General features: G+C 39.5%; 1 protein-coding gene across 1 annotated transcript; it reads left to right on the forward strand.

Annotated features, from left to right (window-relative positions):
- Window positions 1-8,534, forward strand: rerglb (RERG/RAS-like b). Its single transcript, XM_004069391.5, has 5 exons — window positions 1-160; window positions 3,942-3,998; window positions 4,260-4,333; window positions 5,835-5,983; window positions 7,266-8,534. Exons 1-5 carry the CDS (start codon window positions 109-111, stop codon window positions 7,549-7,551), a joined length of 618 nt encoding a protein of 205 aa, XP_004069439.1. The 5' UTR covers window positions 1-108; the 3' UTR covers window positions 7,552-8,534.
- Window positions 8,535-21,633: the final 13,099 nt, after the last annotated feature.

A 21,633-nucleotide genomic window follows, 5' to 3' on the forward strand; every position in this document is an offset into this window, starting at 1 on the left:
TTACGCCACCCCCCCTCCTGACTGAGAGCATTTAGAGTGCAAAGACTAACCCAAATACCAGAGACAACGCAGAGCTGCAGACTCGGAGGCAGCTCAGGGGACGCAGGCATGAACGACATCAAGCTGGCCCTTCTGGGAAGTCAGGGGGCTGGGAAGTCAGGTGGGAGCTTTCTCAGCAGACTTTTCAGAGAATTTGAGATATTTTACTGTTGCATCCACTCCGCATGTTTTACAGGATAAAACCTCTTCAGTGTTTTCATGTAGGTCCATTCGTTTCTGCATGTTTGCATCATTTTAAGGAGTTTTATACCCCAAAACATTCTGTTGCCGTTTTTCCTAGAGGCTGGTGTGTATCATTTTTTGACCAACAGACCCTTTGTTCTGTGGTTGAAAAGGGGATTTGGAGTGACAGCTTCTAGGTTTACGAGGATGGTGTGCGAGCGTCTGAGAAAACACGTGTTTGCCAGGTCTCACTCTGCGATCATTCATGATCAAAAATTGAAAGTCACAGTTCTGCCAAAAGCTGGAGCCAGATAACGTTTGGCATGAGGTTCGGAAAAAGACTGATGCATATTTTTGCTTCCAAATGATGGTAATTATCCTTCTGCAAAATAAGATTCTGATTTCATGTTTCCATATTACTTTGAAAATAAGTGCTCTTTACAAAGACACTCAAAACCCAAAAATGTCTAGGGGTCCGATGCTAACAGAACCAGAACTCTGTGTTTAAGTTCATGAAGTGACACCTGTTGTTAAAGACCCACTGTGATAGAAATGGTGTTTTTGGTCTTTTTAACATGTTCTTGTGGCATTTTTCTGATGGTGGAGAACATATATCAGGTAAATTGCACTTCTGAGTTTTTCTTTATTCAAATCATTGACAATAAGTTGCAAATAGCTTGTAGTTGTTATGAACAAACTGCAATCAACAGGCTGCAAGCTGCGTTCTGATGCATCGACTTGTAGACAAATAGATCCATGTAAGTCTTTGTTTTCCTCGTCCAACCTGGAATCTGGATCAAGACCTGTACTGGTAGGAATGCTTTTAAAAAGAGCTCAAAAGATGATCAGGTTGAGTCCTTCACACATACCCTCCTAAATTTAGCAAAAATCCAAATTCTAGATTTGATTTGGAAATCAGTTAATTTTGTCTACAGGGTTTTATGTTTCACAGTGATAGTAATAAACAACAAAAAAACAAACAAGAAAACAAAGACAGTGAGGAGGCTAAACGTTGGTCATGTTGATCATCTACAGGAGTTCAGGTCTTTGCTATGAGGCCTCACATTTACTGTCATTCTATGGGAACAAAAATATGTCAGACAATCCGGAAAACAATCAGGAGCTTAGAAACTAAACGAAACTCGACTTAAAAAAAATATGAAAACGAAATAAAATAAAAAACAGATTTACTCTGAAACAAACATGTTGTGAACAGACAAAAGGAGAAGGAATTTGGAAGAAATTTTAAACATATATGACAGCTTCAAGTTTTAGTCCCTGAAAATATAGTATTGTTTAATAAAAGACATACAATGAGTATTTCAAAAAGTAATACTGCCAAGATTTGGGTATTTCTAGCCAGCATGCAACATCTGGGTGATGTAGTGTTTGTGATGAGACTTCAAAGTGAACACAAGTGCAAGATTTTAGGAGAGACAGAAAGAGATTTTTGTAGGCAAAATGTTTTCTTAAAAAAATCCTCTTTTGCTGTGTTTCAAAGGTATGACATCATAGCATGACCTTTTCTTAGCTCTGCCAAACAAACAGATGATCTTCTGTGTAATTCTCTCATGGTCTCTGTGGTGGTCCAGATTAGAGTTTCCTAACTTTAGTCCTTTGGGAACACTGTCCTGCCCGTTTTCTGTGTTGCTCTGCATAAGGTACACCAGATTCCCCCCATCATCAAACTCTGCCTGATTATGAATAGTATGAGCAGGGCAGGACTGAAAAAGTGCAGGACGGTGTTCCCAGAGGACCAGGGAAACATTGGTTTCAATGCTCCATACTGCTGTAATTTGTGTTCTGCAGAAACTCCGTAACTTCACTGCTTCCCCTCTTTGAGCACATCCTTCTATTATTAAAGATTCTGCTGCTGAGAGTTCCATCTAGTCTTTAAATCAGGATTTTCCTGAGTATATATCGCACCGCAGTATAAGTCGCAGGAGCCAAAAAATGCAATATAAAGAAGGGAAAAATCTTGGAGAAGTTGCTCCAAAGTAAAAGTTGGAGTTTTTTTACCACTTACTCTTTCAACGGCGCTCAGATTTGATGCTCAATGCTTGTCCTAAAATGTCTTCTTAAACCAGACCAGGAATGGGCAACTCCAGGCCTCGAGGGCCGGTGTGTCTGCACGATTTCCGGATACATAGCCCTACTCAAGACTGATTACCTGGTTCAGATGTGTCCAGCCAATTAATTGCCAGAGTTTTTGGAAAACATGCAAGAATAAGAGCCTTAAGGCCTGAAGTTGCCCATTCCTGAACTAGATGCTCGTATGTGGGAGGAGCTAAGTTTTTAGCCTCATCGCTATACGGAAGGATTGACTATTCATCTAATTTACGATGCATGGAAGACACAGGTAACGTTGAAAGATTAGGTTTATTTATGTTGATAAAATCTACGAAAGGATTAATAATCATCACTCCATGACGGGGGCTTTGTCCAAATTCCTTCACTACATAGTGCACTTTATGGTGCGTTTGCCATTTTGTAGTGCTGTCCGACTCCACAATTCCAAGATCAAGTCTCTACGAAAAACCAGTGTGCATCGATGCTCACTATAGGTGAATATAGACTACAATGCATTGTGTTTAAAGAGCTTTGGCCAAAAAATATATTTAAATGTTTTTATTTTTGAGTTTTTATTTTTTATTATTATCATATCAATGTTTTCATCATCAGAACTCGGTGGATTCATAAAAAGTCGTCACAAAAATCTCACATCAATGAGATTTTTACTTTGTGAATTTGATGACATCACATTAGCTGTTAGAAAAAAGTTGTGAGCGTGGTGTCTGAATTGCTTTTAAAATCCAGGGGACTACATAGTCCCGCACTATATAGATTTTTAGTAATTAGGGGTTAGGATGGGAATTTGGACACAGCCTGCGTTCACGTGATCATTCAGGGTCTTTTATAAAGGTTCACCATCTACTGCAGGAGCTGCGTGTGAATGACAGCGCTTTCAGCGGTACTTCCATCTCTCTGTGACCCAGTTTGATGACCTGCTGTCCCACAATAGTCAGAGGAAGGAAAAAATTAGAACAAGAATGATGAGAAGTCCCACCCCTTTCCCAAACTATGCAAAAAAACTTAACTTAACTTAACTCTGAAAAATACGGTATGCCATTTTTAGCCAATAAAACCACTTGTGTCATTCTAGGACATAGTTTCTGTGGAGTGGTCGTAGTTCAATAGAAACTCACCTCTGAGTTGTGGGCGGGAACCCCTCCACCCCCCTAGAGCTCGCTGGAGGGAGCTTGTGACGTATTTTCTGCGTCACATACAAGCTTTTTCAAGCAGCATTTTTTCTGATTCACAACCATTTTAATAAAGCAAAACTCAGAAATACTATTTCTGACTAATTTAATGCTCAGTTTTCCATGTACACATGTCCTCCATCATCTGAAAAATGCCATAAGAGCATGCAAAAAATACATTTTTCATTGAAGTGGGTCTTCAGGTTTCAATTGCTGCATGTGCTTCATCATTGAAAAGGATTGTCTGCTGTGGGATCCTTGTTAGTCAGTTTTATGTTCCGCCTATGGTGTCGAGCCACAATAAAGGAATGAACTTCCTTTGAGGCTGGAGTTTCACCCGTCCAAACCAGTGTCAGCTGGCGCAGCACCGTGCCTGCCGGGCGAAATGAGAATCCATTTTGAGACCGTGATAATGCCATGATTAATAACGTTTTTTTTTTCCCTTTTTCCCCCTTCCAGCTGTCCTTGTGCGCTTCCTGACCCGGCGCTTCATTGGCGAATATGCGTCAAACGCCAGTAAGTGTTTCCAGATTTACCAGAATGCATCACTGCTGGACTTTGAAGATACTTGTAGAAGGACGTCCACCTGAACAGTCACAGACTCAGAGAATCAAGAAAATCTTTTCTCAGAATTTTGTTGAACTTTCCTTGAATAGTTTATTCGACTTTTTTAAATAAATGCATAAATCAGAAGAAACCCTTGGGTCTATGGTGCAAGATTTGCTCCATTATTTTGACAATAATTCTGAAGTTCTTTTGCTCTAAACTTCATCACAGACTCGCTCTATCATAAAAGGCTGTCCATCGATGGCAGGCAGCTGAATCTGGAAGTTTTTGACCCCTGCTCTCAGGTACAGAACAAAAAGCTGTTTAACCCTGTGTTACCTCATATTATGTTTGACACACACACCTTTCTGAAACCCCTATCTCATTAGCGTGATCCAAAATATCCTCAAAAACCCATTGTTTATATCTTTTTCCCTTTTTCCTGCCCTGTAGTTCATCATCATGTCACTAGGGGCAGTAGTAGGGCTTTACCCTGCTCATTTCAAAACGGATGCTTCCGTGAAATCTCAAAAATCACTTTTGGCTGGAAAAGTAACTTTATGATAAGAGTTACACATGAGTCATTGTTTATTTTTTTAATCAATACTTACTATGTTGAAATCATTCAAAATCTGTTTATATTTAATTCTTTATAAACACAGTTACACCATGTAAAAAATGTGATGTGTGGACTGAATTTAAGACGGCGGATAAATAAGATGTTTTTTCCCGAACGCTCGTGTTAATAATTTTAGATCTTAAGCTGACATTGCTGTGAAAAAAACTTAATAAATCCCCCAAAGCGTCATAATTGCTTCTATCTATGTCTCATTGAAATATCATATTACAAATTTCTCATTGTGGATTTCATCAAAAGTATAAAAAAAAATGTTAATAAAAAAAAAAATGAATCTGAATTTCTTGTCAGAACTTTATGCAGTGAGGTTTACAGGATTTAAGGACAAACAGTAATTTGTTGCCAAAGCAGGACTTTAGGCTCTTTAGTTCCTTCACCTTTTTTTTTCTTGCATTTAGCCTCTAGAAAAGTTTTGCAAAACGTTTTGAATGGAAAGCAGTTGGTTTGATAAATCTTTGTTAGTGTTGTCACTAAACCACAGCAGAGGTTTGTACCTCTTTTTCTGTGTTTTTGGAGTCTCAGCGGTTTAACAGAAGCGAGGCAGCTGCTGAATCTGCTCAGGTCTGCGACCTTCAGTGAGTCTGGTCATGTACCGAGGGGCACGTGTGCTTTCTTTATTGCTCCTTAGCTGGGAATCCACAGCGTTTATGAGAGTCTCCTGAGGCCATGTGTGCCAAAGAGGATCCACACAATGTACTTTCTTCTCTTTAAACTAAACAAAAAGCCTGACTTTGGCTTTTATTCTGATGTAGACCTGGAACAGCTTGAAAAGCAGCAGAAAAAAAAAAGCCCGTTTGAGTTCTCCATATAGCCCACGAGAACATCCCTCCTTCCCGGGTGGAACATCGTGTTCATATCCTGAACCTCTGACCTGCAATGCAAACAACACTTGGGGAGTTTCAAAAGAAAACAGAAGTGAAATGCGTTTTTAAGGTTCTTTATTACTGAAGGTCATCCCTGTGTTCCTTTAAAACCCCAAAGTCAGTTTGTTTTTTAAGCAGCCTGTCGTAAATTCCTCTCGTGCAAAAACAGGACTTTGTAAAAACAGGGTCTGCAGCCTTAGGTTGTCAAACTCTCTCACCTCCAACTTGCATTCAGAGTCTAAAGTGATGCTTCTTCTGCGCTTCATCAGTGGGATTCAGGAGCTAAAGGATGTTTTGGTGTTCTAGAGCTCGGAGGCCAGGTGCATACTGGAGGAACCGGTGGACTGGGCAGACGGCTTCGTGGTGGTCTACAACATCAGCGACCGCACTTCCTTCATCAACGCCAAGAACATCCTGCTGCAGATCCGAGAGTCTCGCACGGAGAATTGCAAAGGGTGAGTGGCCAGCAAACAGACTTTCAGAGTGAGACGGACAAGTCAGCAACAAAATGTTTCTAACAATGTTTTTGATTAGACAGATTATTTTGTTCTGGGGATGAGGCGATATAATCTGAAACTTTTACGTAACTGCTCCCCAACAAAATATCCCACTAACCCTTGTGCTATCTTGTGGGGTCAATATGTTTCGAATTAACTTATGGGACAACAGAACAAATCCAACAGAAACTCTGATCATACACCAGATTTAAAGGCCCTTCCCGTAAAAAATGATGTTTTTAACATGTTCTTATGGCATTTTTTTGATGATGGAGGACAAATACAAAGAAAATTAAGCCTAAAATTGATCTTCAGAGTATTTCTTCTCAAATTGCTGTGAATCAGGAGCCGACAAAAAAATGCACATATTTTTACACAGTGAATCGGCTGGGGGGGGGGCACCAGCTCCCTGCTCTGCTCCATGCTGATTCATCCACTTGCAGACAAATAGATCCATGAACGTCTTTGTTTTCTACGTCTGAGCTGGAATCTGGATCCAAACTATACGGCTGGGAAGCTTCAGTATAGCTTGCTACTTTTGGTGCACCACTAATGTATGTTTGGGGTTGTGAGGGGCTGTAAGATAGCGGGAGAGAGTGTAAATAGAGAGCTCTTAGTAATAGAAAAAATAAAATAAAATAGAAAACCACACAGGTTTTTGATTTTGGCAAAAGAAAAACAAAAAAAAACAGCATCATTTTCTAAACTATCAAGCAATGATAGGAAATTACTATTATTGTTTTGTCAGAATTAGTTTAACTGTTGTTTGTTTTGTAGTGTCAAGATTTGTGATTTTAAACTTTTAAAAAGGGATTTTATATAATTTATTCAGTGAGTGAAAACTCAGTGGGATAAAACATAATTTATACCAAACATATCATGCTACAGATTAATTTACAGAACAGATACTTATTGTTGGTTCCTTTGGCGGTTTAATGCTTTTGTTTTTTAGGGATTGACCTACCTGGTAACAAAAAAAGGAGGCCATCCCCGTTTATCCAGCAGTTTTTGTAGCTTCTCCTGCTGTGGGGAAGAGTGGCTTTATGATATTTAGCAGAAAGAAACATAGATTAGAGTTTACAGTGAAGACAGGGAATATAAATATGAAATTATGTTTAAACAAAAACATTTTACAGCTACAAGCAGTCAAGTAGTGATGGATGAAGAAAACCTACAAAAAACCGAATCAAATAAATGAGGTGATACCAGATGTTTTCATCATATGCTTTTATGTTTTCAGAGAAATGGACATTCCCATATGTCTCGTGGGCAACAAGCAGGACCTGTGCCACGCCCGGCAGGTTCGAGAGGACGAGGCCCGCTGCCTGGCTCAAGAGAACCGCTGCCACTTTCAGGAGGTCTCAGCGGCTGAGAGCTATCAGGACATCTCCGGCCTTTTCACGCAGCTCATCCGGCAGGTGATGGAGCACCTGAAGTACAGAGCCGACCGGCGGCGCTACAGTGGCTCCAAGTCCATGGCCAAACTGATTAACAACGTGTTTGGGAAGAGGAGGAAATCCGTGTGAAGACGTGAGGCAGACTGACTGACAGGAAACAGATGAGGGGTCACGTGACGCTACAGAAACCCAGCAAAGACGCGGACTCTGACAACGACCTCATCCATCACTGGGAACAAAGAGCGGCCTTTGTATCATCACACTCCAAACACAGGCTCCTTTAAAATAAGTCACAGTTTAAGATTTTCAAAACAAAATCTTACAGTGGGGTCAGTTAAAATAGTCTCACCAAGAATTCTTATTTTGAGAACAAACTTCTATCACTAAGGGGTAATTTCTCAAACTAAGATTATTCTTTCATTGAAAATATTCTTGATAAGATGATTTTGCTTGGAAGACAGAAAACAAGACAGTATTTTTCTTGATAAAAGAGCCGTTTTACTTTCTTAAGATTTCGTTTTTGCAGTGCAGAGAAACGTTTCCATACACAGATATTTGTTTTTGCATGTCAACCACACACACACACACACACACACACACCCACACACACACACCCACACACACACACACCCACACACACACACACACACACACACACACACACCCACACACACACCCACACACACACACACATACCCATCTAATAATCTAACTTTGACTCTTTAATGTCCTCCAGTCCGTCTAGCAGCTCGCAGTTTAAATGTAGATCAGAATCGGTGCACGGAGATTGAACCTTTGGGTTGCACTTCATCCAAGCCATTACTATGTCTTTAAAAGGGCTTATATGACTTTTAACCACATAATATTTGTATAAATGGCTTAAATGTTTATTAGTTTTGCTGTTAAAACTACCATACTCTGTGTATTCTGTATATAATAACTTGAATCATAGATATTTAAATGTAAATCTAAAACCAGTTAAATAAGTGAAGAAATATAATCTGTTATGAGTCAGTGATGTCGGAAAAACATGTCTTACAGGTTAAAAAGCAACGGCACAGCAACAGAGCTGTAAAGATAAATGGCAGTTCATTAAACACTTTCAATTTGAACTTTTTCTTCCTTTGTTCGTTGAAAAGACAGATCTGTGAGCATTTGTCATTAAAAAAAGGACCATAAAGTTAAATATTTCTTTAAATCACTACAATTATATTACAATTTGATCCTTCCATCAAATATTTTTCTGCTAAAAAATGAATGAAAAACTGAGAAGCTGCATCCAAAGAAGCACTGCTGCATTCCCAAACATTTCCACCAGGTGGAAGCACAGAGTTTCCACCATTTCCCTTTGGAATGTTTTCCTCTACTTACAGATCTTGATAAACAGCACAGGGAATCATTTCAGAAGTGTTCTTATGAAAGCATCTAAAATGACAGCATGTGTTGGTGCTGGTAAGGAAGACAGATTTGGTTTTTATGCACATAAGCTCCAGCAGCATAGCTTTTGAAAAAAGGAGAAAACGAAGGAGCACCAGCGAAACTAAGGACTAAACTGACAACCTGGTAAATTTAGGTAGTTTGTTTGTGGAACTGAGACAAATAGCAATGCCAATGAACAAAAAGCGGAACAAAAACAGAGAAGGTAATGTATATTTTCACAGGAGATGCAAAAGACATGATAACACAGTAAAAATATATGAGACAAATCTCATTTGACAGAACAATTCACAGAAGTAATCAATCTCCAAAGTAATATTTCTTAATATCTATAAAATAAACATGAAAAAAAACACAATTAAAAAAAAGTTGATCTAAAGACATCTTTTAAGGATTTCTTTCAAAGTTTTTAAGAACAAGTACATGTACAAAGAAGACCTTTTGGCACATCCCTTAATGGGTGGCCACAGCCAATCAGCATTCACTGGTTCACACAGATGAGAGTTTGTATGCCCTTCCTGACACAACCCTAGGCAGCAGCAAGAAGGGTCTTAACTAAAGACACACACTGGGTTTGGCTCATTGCACACCCTGGGAAGCTAACCAGAGCTACGCCCAACCAACTGAACCATCCAGCCACTACAAACAACAAAATAGGAGTGTTGGATTGAAAAAAATGTAGGATGATAAAAGAGCATTATCATGTCAACATTTAAGTTTGGATTTACAGTTTGAACTCAAATCTAAATAAAAGCTCATAAAATCTAACTTGGCTCAATTTCTTGATGCTAATAGATAGATAGATAGATAGATAGATAGATAGATAGATAGATGGATGACTTTATTAATCCCACAATGGGGAAATTTCATTTATCTGTGGCAGCAACACGACATTCAGAAATAATCTATATAATATAACATCAATAAAGGACATCACAAATGACATTTATATTAAATCATTAAAAATACTACTAAAATTATTATAAAAAATTATTATCAAAAATGAGATTCTTATTAAATAAAGAAATAAATATTAAATATTAAATAAATACAGCTGCAAAAGTGTAAAAAACATGCGGTCTGCAAAACATGTAAACTGTAAAAAAACATTACAATTTTTTTTCAAAATACAGAAATAACTAATGAAGTTCACACCAAAAACAAAAACAAACAACTGTTCAGGAATAAAAAATATTTATGATAATAAAATCTATTGATACTACTACCGGCGGTGGAGGGGTGATGATATAGTTTGGTACAGAATCTGAAACCAGGTTTTAGGATTTGAAGCAGACTTGAATGAGGCAGGACAAGATGTTTTCTGTAGCGGACCCACAGTTTTTGTTGATCTAACTTACCTCAAACCTCATGGTTCAGCCTATCCCTGTATGAATTAGATGCATTTTAAGACGCTTTTTAAATGTTTTGTAAAAGCTTTCTTTTCCAGTTCTTTATCAACTCAGCTGCTTTGTTTTTCTGTCCTTGGAAAGTGATGGTTTTTCTGTGTTCTTTCCCTTCTGCCAGTTTAGGTTGTGGTTCTTGGTTTGTTCTGTCTTTGTTCATGTTTTTTACTCCATCCATCCATCCCTCCCTCCCTCCCTCCATCCATCCATCCATCCATCCATCCATCCATCCATCCATCCATCCATCTTCTCAACTTGCTAAATCCCTTCTGGGGTCACTGGGTTGCTGCAGCCTGTCCCGGCCAATGTTGGGCAAAGGCTGAGTTCCCTCTGGACTCTGGCTGTCAGTCTCAGGAAAGGTTTTGGCTTTTAACCCTTGTGCTATCTTAGATGACCCCACCCTCACATTGACGTGTTCTTCCTACCATGACAAAGGTGGATAAAGGTGGAAAGATTTCATGTAATCCATGGACACCAGTGAAGATCACAAATCATTGAACAAAAAAGTTTCAGAGCACTGTCTAGTGGGTCTAGATGACCCGACTCCCAATGGTAAAGTGCCTAGGATAGCACAAGGGTTAATCAAATGCTTGTTTCCAGCAGATCAAGACTTTCCCTCCTCTAGCATGACACACCCTCCAGCCCCCGTTTGGAAAAGAGGGATGATCAACCCGGTCTGCAAGTCCAGAGGCACTGTACCATGTGGTTATACTATGCTACACATGTGTTACCCAAGATAGTCTCACAACATCCAGAGACTTTCAGGCGGTCAGGGTGGATCTGATTCACCTCCAGTGCCTCGACACCAAGAGGCTTTATGACTACCTCTGTCTGGGTGATGAACTGGCCCGCTCCTTCATCCTCTGCCTCTGCTTCCTCAGTGAAGGGCAGGTCAGCAGGATTAACCCTTGTGCTATCCTAGGCACTTTAACATTGGGAGTTGGGTCATCTAGACCCACTAAACAGTGCACTGAACCATTTTTCTTCAATGATTTGTGATCTTCACTGGTGTCCATGGATTACATGAAATCTTTACACCTTTATCCACCTTTGTCATGGTAGGGAGAACACGTCAATGCAAAGGTGGGGTCATCTAAGATAGCACAAGGGTTAAGGGGATCCTCAAAGTATTTATATACCACCTAACAACATCCTCAGCTGAGGTCAACAACAGACCACCACCTACACTCTACATTTTTCCATTTTACACAGCTGGCAGAGAGCTGCTTCCCCCATCCAATAGTTTTGCCAGAATTTCTTGGGGCAGTTTTTTCTATTACTTCCCTGAACTACTCTGCATCCTGATTGGTCTGCCAATACCTGTCTGTCAGCAGCCCCATGGGCTCCAAAAGCCAGCCAGAGTCAATCACATCTTTTCATCTCAATGGTATCTCTTGCTTCTGGATTGCCGCCCTGACTGGCGCCAAGAGTCCCGACGGCCAAATGGCTCCACTGACATAATGAAGGTGGGAAACACCGTCAGACTCCATCTCTGCAGCCTCCCTCGGTTCCTGGTTGAAGCTCTCCCAAATGTGAAGGAGGTTGACGGTGGCCCTGAAGTTCAAATCACACCAACAAATCACTCAAAGCAACAGCATGTAAAAGATAACAACGGCAATTAAACAAACTGAACAAAAATCCCCCAAAATTGGAAACTATATGAAAAATAAAAAATGAAAACATGAAAATGAATCGTTTCAAAAAACAAAGAGGACATTTGATTTTTGATTTTTTTCAAATGTGTTTTCGATATCCACATGCTAATAAATGTTTTAGGATTAGCAAGTATTGCTTTATGCCACAGAAGTTTCAAATGTCATCATCCAATCTGTGATGTCCCATAATTCCTTCCTTTTCAAGTTTCTTGCGTGTTTTAACATTTCATTCTGATTTCTAGAAATGACTTTTGTTTCCCAAAACGTTTTATTTTTAATTCAATTCATTTTTTTGGAATTCTGTTTTTGGTTCTTGAATTGTAGCTTTGATTTCTAAAGTGCAACTGTTTTTAATTATTTGATTTTCTTTCTTAAAATTGTGAGCTTTAATCTGTTGCTTTTTTGTGTTGTTGAGTGATTTGTTGATGTGATTTGCACTTCAGGGCCACCGTAGGTCGAAGACCCCTCCAGCAGTGGGCTCAGTGAGACAGCCCCAGCAGAATTTAACATACGTTAGGACCTGCTGAATGAAAGCAACCGAACAATAGTTAAAGTTTGAAAAAACAAAGCACTTGTGCTAAGCTGAGCTAGTGATTCCTAAAAATCCGAAAATACATTCATGCCATAAAATTGGATTAGAGGTGCACATTGGCGAGAGAACATGGCTGCTGCTCCTGATTGCATTTTCGTCCATGATCACTCAGAGAGTTTCTTTTTCTTTTTCTGAACAGCTAAGCGGTCGGTTGCTGCTGAAGATCAGACAGGAAGCTCTGCAGGCCCCTTCTGTTTCTCGTCACAGCACAGGTGGCAAAAGAAGCCGAGCATCTGCAGGAGTCTGATTTTGAAAAATTGACCCTGGCAGACATTTCTCCTCATTAAATATTACTCAGACTCAAGAGGATATTACGCCGCTTCCTCATTAGATAACCACCGCGTTGAAAGTTGTACTTTGCATTTTTGGAGGTATCTTTTGAAACAAGTTAAATCCTCCTTCATTAAACTTGAGGAGTAAAAGGTATTTGTCTTTTGAGTATATTTAGCTTTTAATATAATCATGTACTTAGTGTCAAAGTTGTAAAAAGAAAACAAGGAAAAATCTGCATTGAACAATGCCCCACTGAATTGACTGACATTTGAAAGCTGTGCAGATTTGGTTTCAAAGCAAACACGCCCAGAAATGGTTTAGTACATAACACTAACTCAAATTTCAACATGCGATGGAACCAAACGGTCCTCAAAGAAGCTCTGATAGGATTTCCATTCTTTATATTTCTGCTCCTTTTTATTGATGTCATTCTATCCAGAGAAATGAGGGATGCAGGCGGACGGCAACAGGAGCTCCACGCCTGGCCCCATAGCTTCAGGTCAGTGATCTTATTTGGCTCCTGTGTGTAGAAAGAATTGCTTTTAGCTTCGGCCGAGGACAACCATCCGAACCGAAGGGATTGGATGCTGCAGGGACACCCTGGGAGCCAATCAGAAAGGCCATCGATCATTCCCCCTCAATCTCACAGCTGGTGAACACATCCCCACTTCAATCTCAAACTCAGCTGCTTAGTTTGACCGACGGGGGACTGGCTGACTTTGAACAGCGTGGACACAAAATGGATACATGATGATGCTTCACTCCCTTCCAAATGTCTTTCTTTCATTCCTAATGGTAAAATAATCGCTTTCCTATAGTTAGATGACAACTTTAAAGAAAAGACAAGATGTATGACGTGATCCGTTCTGGAATCTGCAGACATTTCTGCACATTCTGATTTACATTTGGAAACCAAGAAATTCTTACAAGTCTCCTAAGAAGGCGATTATTTTCCTCCTCATGGATGGTGAACTGTTGCTTAATTGCCGCTCACCTTTGTCTGCCTCTCTAAAATGTTCCCAAATGCATTTTAGGGCTTGTTTTCAAACGTTAATGTGTGTAAAATTCAAGTAATTATATAGCCATTACCAAGGCTAATGTCCACTTTATGAGCGCAAAATTCCAAAATGTGTCACTCATTGAACTGGATTGGAATTGATTTATTTTAAGTATTCAAAACAAAGAAATACTAAAGAAGTCAAACCAAAAAGCTGTGCATCTTTGCATAAAAATATCAAATTTAAGATGATTAGTCTTGATTTAATTGGAAAACACAAAAATTCAAAGTAAAACAGATACATATCCATAAATATTTCTACATACCATTATCATAACACTTAATCAATAAATAAACATATTTGTGCTCAGACACACAGTAAATCACACATTTTATTCATTGATTGATAAGTTTGTCAAAAACAGTTTAATTAGTAATTGCGTGAAAGGGAGAGGGAGGAGGTGATTTTATATATTTCCACTCCTATTATGCTTTTACTGCTTTTTTGTAATTTTCCAATTTCTAACATTACGTAAAATTAATGTGCCAAAAAACAATTCAATGCTGAGAGTGATCAAGTCTCACTAGGATTTCAGCCTCAAACAGATTCCAACAGCTTTCCCAAACAAATCCCATTCCTCATACCTGCATCCATCAAAGACGGTCTTCATCCAAGTTCATCATGCGGCTCCTTCCTGGAATAGCCTAATCTGAACAGATAAAACAAACCTAAAGTTTGGTCTCTGGAGCTTGTAAGATTCTGCATTGCTCTACTCTGCTCTGCTTGAAGTGGAGCTCTTGGAGATCAGAACTCAGTAGCCCTTAAATTGAAAGGAAGTGTCTATCCGCACGTCATTTTCCAAATACGTGCAGCCAGTCCTGAACTATTTTCTTGACTGCACAGCCCCAAAGGAAAGGTTAAGGTTAGGATCACGGATGCAGTTAAGGTTAAACAATGAGGGGCCGTATAAGACATTATTTATTCTGAACCATTCATATTCATACATTCTTGCTCTCACAGTCATATATACTCTCTTTCGCATACATATATTCTCTTACGCATACATATATTCTCTCTTGCACATACATATATACTCTCTTTTGCATACATATATACTCTTACGCATACATATATTCTCACTTGCACATACATATATTCTCACTTGCACATGCATGTATTCTCACTTGCGCATCCATATATTCTCTCTCTCGCATGCATATATATTACTTTACACATACATACATTCTCACTCTCATTGTCACACTTAAAAAAGAATATATGTATGTGAAAGACAAGTATATATGTGCGTGTGAGGAAGAGTATATATGTGCGTGTGAGAGAGGAGTATGCATGAAACGGAAGTGACTTTGCATGAAAAGGAAGGCACTTTGAATGAAAAGGAAGGCACTTTGCATGAAAAGGAAGGCAGATGATTTCTCGTGCTCTGATTGGACGAGAGGCCGCCACCTCCTATTTTGAACAGACGCTAACATGAACCAGCAAGAAGGAGCCACGGTACAAATCGCCGTATACGCTCACTCTTCAAGAAGGATGTTGTTTCCATTCCTCATGTAGTTTCTTTTTGGAATAATTTAGTTTATCATTTAGAATGGAAAAAGATTTGGAATTTACCAGCAAAATACTTTTTAACCAATAAAGTGAAACAAATCTCATTCAAACTAATCCATAAATTCTATCCATCCAAACTATATCTGCAAAGGTTTAAAAAAGATATTGATGTTGCCTGCTCTTTTTGTCAAGAACACCCTGAAGATGCTGTACATTTATTTTGGTCATGTCCCTTTTCCACTACTCTCTGGTCTAAAGTTTGTCATTTCATTTCCGCCCACATTGACCCTGACTTTCGCCTGTACTTAGAAAATGTTATGTTTGGCATTACCCACTGTCCATCTCATAAAAAAGAACAGTTGTACTTCATTAACCTTTTGTTTTTTTTATGCAAATGGCACATTCATAAATCAAAAGTTACGAATCATACTCCTCATTTCTCAATCTTTATCAATGAGTTCAAACAATTCATTAAGACAATAAGAAACTCTGATAATAAGAACGCCATCAAAACATTAGATCTGTGTGTTAGTTTCAATATATCTGCATAAACTGTATTAACCCCCTGGCTTGTTCCTTCGTTGTTGTTGTTCACTGTTTAACATTGTTCTGTATTGAATTTTTACATTCAATAAAGTTTGAACAAAAAAAAAGAAAAAAAAAGAAGGAGCCACGGGGGTTCTCCAGCAGGCCATCGGAACCTTAAGAAATATTTTATCTTCACCTCACCATTGCCTTTTTTAAGACATGACAGCTGGTTTTCCCACATTTTTATGTAGTTATGGATCGAAAACAAGAGGAATTTGTTTTAATGTAAATGCGTGTTCCGGCGTCTACAGGAAGTGTCGCCCATAATTCATGCAAAGGCTCATGGGGGCTAGGAATAAGGTGGATACGGGTTTTCTGTTTCGGTGGCGCTTCTATTACCATTATTGGTATTTGAGACATTCCTTTGTGCCTCTAGAGATGCAGACAGATTTGTGACCACTTGAGGTGAAGATAAAATATTTCTTAAGGTTCCGATGGCCTGTTGCAGGACCCCCGTGGCTCCTCTTTCTGGTTCATGTTAGCATCTGTTCAAAATGGGAGGTGGCGGCCTCTCGTCCAATCAGAGCACGAGAAATCATCTGCCTTCCGGTTCATGCAAAGTGCCTTCCTTTTCATGCAAAGTCACTTCCGTTTCATGCAAAGTCACTTCCGTTTCATGCATACTCCTCTCTCACACGCACATATATACTCTTCCTCACACGTACATATATACTTGGTTTTCACATACATATATTCTTTTTTAAGAGTGACAATGAGAGTGAGAATGTATGTATGTGTAAAGTAATATATATGCATGCGAGAGAGAGAATATATGGATGTGCAAGTGAGAATATATGAATGCGTAAGAGAATATATATGCATGCAAAGAGAGAACATATGGATGTGCAAGTGAGAATATATGTATGTGCAAGTGAGAATATATGTATGCGATATAGAGTATATATGACTGTGCAAGAGAGAATATATGTATGCGTAAGAGAATGTATGTATGCAAAAGAGAGTACATATGTATGTGCAAGAGAGAATATATGTATGCGTAAGAGGATATATGTATGCGAAAGAGAGTATATATGACTGTGAGAGCAAGAATGTATGAATGTGAATGGTTCAGAATAAATAATGTCTTATACGGCCCCTGATATTAAACCACCAAATAGTTTCTGATTGTGGCCTTTTCTGCAGCTCACCGCTTCCCCAGGGGTTGTATCACCGAGTAGGACACATTTCACACACCTAGGTGCAGGCCAGATAATGGGACTTTAACTTTAAGTTTCATTTTAAAAACATGCAGCCAACAAAAATACACACTTTAAATACATGTGATCCACACAGCAATGCACCAACTTGGTTCTTTGCTGTGTGCCCAACATGAATTTCTATCCTTTATTGTGCTGGTTATTACATCCGCCCAATATTACTTTTACTTTCGATGAAACAGCTTTGGTTGTGACATGACTTCATATGAACATACTGAAATGTTTTTCCTTTAGGGGTCACTCCACAATTCACTCGTGATTTGACTTGTGTTAGCGGCAGAAGCTCTTCCTGACCCATCCATTGACCTAGACCGTGTCTGGATGGTGCGGCTCAATCTGGTCGCAGAAGTTTATAGAACCTGGTTGTCCCAGGTTGTTTCCGTTCCAGGAACTAACCAGATCCAATCCTGACCAAAAATCCACTACCATGACAATAATGATTTTTGGTGATTTAAACATGTACTTGTAGCATATGTCTGATGATGGAGGACGTATATAAAGAAAATTAAGATTAAAATAGCTTTTCTAAGTATTTCTTTGTTCAAATAGTTTTAGTTCCAAAGCAGATGAAAAGATATAGTTTGAAAAAGCGTATGGCTGTTTTGTACATGCTACAATTGGTGGGCGAAGGTCTCCCCGCTCCGTTTTGACTCGATCCATGCACGTCTTTGTTTTCCTCGTCTGAGCTGGTGTCTAGATCTAAACTGTAGGGCTGGTTATCACTGATATTGCTCACCATGTTAACTTGGGGTTGTTAGCGGCTGTAAGCTAGAAGAAGAGAGTGCAAACAAAAGCATGATGGGAAATGAGTGCAGGCTAATTCCACGGCAACCGTCCCGTCGACAATTTAGAGGAAACTTTCTGATCAACTCCTGCTGTTTTGCAGAAACTATGTCCTGGAAAATGACACATATAGTATGAATGTTTAGAGGGAACGTTTTTACGATGGGTGATCGGAGTGGGACTTTAAGCCTTGTGCTACGTTCACACCGGGCTCGGAATCAATTGGAAGTGACGTGTGGATGGCACCCTTTTCAAGCCATGGAAGTGCCAACCGTTTGAAAATTGATCATAGAGGAAAAATGAATCCTTGCAGAAATTTTATGATGCCAAGTCTTTCATATATTGGAATACATCTGTGAATAGAAAAATCCTGGTGTAAGATTTACAAGATTTGCACCACTTTATTATTTCACACTGAGATTCTTCCGACTGTTGGTACGTGTGCGAGTATCGGGTAACGACACACCAAAGTGAACACTGTGTGCTCAACGTGTTTTCTTGAATGAGCATGTAGCCCATGGAGGTAGAAGCTGAATTAAATTGTATTGTATCAGTTTGGGTAACACAATCCAGAACATAAAGGTAGTTCAGCTGTAATCAAAAATGTAAATGATGAATGCTAGAAACTTTTCTACCTGCATCAAAGACCCCAAAGCACTTTCAACAGTCCCGTTCACCCATGCACACACACACATTCACATTCTGCTGCATCTTAACCACTGAAAAATGAGTTACTTGTAATGAAATGTAGTCATTTTTTTGGAGGCATAATTCACATCTCAGCAGCATCACACTGAGCTGAAAGCAAAACAATCTCTGGTTTGTGCAAATTGGAACCAGGATCTTCCCTAACCCTTGTGCTATCTTAGATGACCCCACCCTTACTGTGACGGGTTCTCCCTACAATGACAAAGGTGAATAAAGGTGGAAAGATTTCATGTAATCCATGGACACCAGTGAAGATCACAAATCATTGAAGAAAAAAGGTTCAGAGCACTGTCTAGTGGGTCTAGATGACCCAACTCCCAATGTTAAAGTGCCTAGGATAGCACAAGGGTTACACGCACCAAAATGAGTTTGTCCACATGTCTGTGCTACCTCCAGCATCCATGCAGATGGGTGATCCACAAAGAGAAGGAAACTGCTCTCTTGTTGTGACACACTTTCCCTAAGAGGCTGGGAAGGGCTATACCAAGCTGGAATACATCCACTGGGGTCAAACATGAATCTCATCTATTCAAACTCCTCCCGTTCACTTTCTGCAAACAACCAACCCCCAGCCTGGTTAGTGAGCCCTGAAGTCAAAGGCTTTGGGGATTCCTCTTGGTTCATTGAGACGTACCTGAGATGTCAAACAGTGGGGGCTGCCTGCAAAGCAAGCAACATCCCTCCTCCGTGTTCCACCTTCAAATCTCTGAGGAGATCTGAGATGTGATCTGAGGACCTCTCTGCTAAAAGCTCACACAGATCAAACCCACCAAGGAGGTTCAACATCACTGCCAGACAGAACAGTGTCTCTCAGGAGGAACGCTGAGGTCTCTCTGGGCAGTGATAGCTGGCAACTATAATTAAATACACAAATGAAGCATTTTCATGTAGGATTTTGTTTATGCAAGTATTGCTCCGTATTCCTCCAACAAGATTTAAAAAAAAAACCTCTAGATTGCTCTGGAAAAGCTTTGGAACTTAAAAAATGTCACAAAGTTAGATGTTAGCTTTGCATGATTCTGTTCAGTCCAAAAAATAATAAAAAAAAAAAGATTTGGGACGTGTTGGAAAATATTTTTTAGACACATATTGATTTTGTGAGAGTAATCAGAGGGCCACAGATCAGGGACGCCCCAAGCCATTGTGCTATTCGATTACTTTAAATCACTTTTTATCTGTATCAATACACTATGTAATGCTGTTATAAAATAGTATTGATGTGTAGCTGGCTTGGTAAAGTAAATCCATTATTATATTTTCCTCCGAATAAATGACCTGGCAATTCCAATCCAAGTTTTTTACAAAGAAAGAAAAAACAAAAGCAGCAAAACATCCAGAAAAGACAGAAGAAACTCCGAGTGTGCATGTGGCGTGCACACTGAACTGTTGCTACCTGATACCTGCACATCTACCTGTACGTGTAAATCTCCTGAATCATGTTTTCTGTCACAGCTCTATTCTGATAAATGAAAGACTTGGTGTCACACATTTCTGGTCGGGCACAAACTCCTGTTATTAATTTCTCCTCCGTGATCAATTTATAAACATTTGGCACTTCCATGAATTGGAATCGATGGCAACCATACGTCACTACGGAATCCCTGATTGGTCAAAGTTCCGACTCTTTCAACGTGCGTTCAATAGCTGCGTGTTTTTTTACAACGGACAAAACGGACATGAGAGCAAGAGTTTTAAAGCCCAAAATGGGCATTTACTTCATTGAAAGTGGTCGCTTGAACGGTTGGGAACATAGCATCTAGGAAAACCACACCCTGTTGTATTTAATGTTCCTGCTTTCCTTGCTTCAAATTCAGCTGTTACAGCATTCGTGTGAAGCCTCTCTTGGCGTCGTTTTAAACCAACAGCCCATCTGCAGGACCTACTTCAATTTGTCTGCCCTTTTCACACAGATCACATGATGGCAAGCTGCAGCAGATGGCCGGAGAGGCTTCTTGTTTCCACAGAAAGCTAATTAGGGCTCTAATCACAGCTCACCTTTACTGTCATCCGCAGACTGCTTCTACAGCAATTAGAGCAGCAGGATGCGGCCCTGTGAATGGAGCACACTGGTTCGCCCTGGGCCTGTCGTTTCAGTGGAGGTAAAGAATGTATGTCAAAATAAAGGACAAAAGAGGTCTGATATACGGCCCATCTCTGCAGCTGATCGAGGATGAGACTGTAACCATGATTACCTACTGAAACTATTTAATTAGATGCATTAATAATTGAACTAATTAGCTCCCATGTGTCTGACAAATGAAGTGGGAACCCAGAGCTTCACTTGCAGCTCATCAGCTGATTAATTAGTATGTTGGTCGTTAGCTGCCTTGACTGCCTTTATGCGATCAGATGAGAGTGGATAATGAGGAATAGTCGGTCGATGGTCTTGGTTAATTAGTGTGCCCTGATCCAGGGGCCGTGTTGGAACAGTTGTTTATGCCGCAGCATCTAATGAGGAAGATTTAGAGCCGGATGATCTATTAGGAAGCAGACTGCAGTGTTGTTTGTGGATTGGTGTGAGTCCTGGCCTTGAAGAACCTGCGAAAAATCACTGTACTGTCCCAGTAAGCGTTCAGCAAATCATGTCTTTGCACTGTTCACTGTTAACTTAAAGTAATTGCTTTATGCCCTGTAGTATTTCTATTAATAAAACCTCAATAAAGTGGGACTTGACTTTGAAGGCTGCTTCCAGGCACCATCTATGATGTTCTTCAACTATTTACAGGAAGTTCTGTCAATAACTATTAAGACACGCCGTTTTATGGGATCTTATTGTTATTATAATATTGGACTTGACCTTTCATCCCGTTTAAACTCCCTCATTCCTTTAGATGAGTGAGGTTACAGGCATCTAACTTTACTCTTCATTGATCAGCTAATTGATTTGACTGAAATATGCAAACAGATGGGAACGTAACAGCATCAATAGTCATTTACTTAGTAAATTCCAAAGCATGAATCAAATGTATCCACTTTAAAAATAAAACT

This window comes from Oryzias latipes, chromosome 6 (genome assembly GCF_053564925.1).
Source record: "Oryzias latipes strain Hd-rR chromosome 6, Olatipes_Hd-rR_3.1".
Taxonomy (NCBI): domain Eukaryota; kingdom Metazoa; phylum Chordata; class Actinopteri; order Beloniformes; family Adrianichthyidae; genus Oryzias; species Oryzias latipes.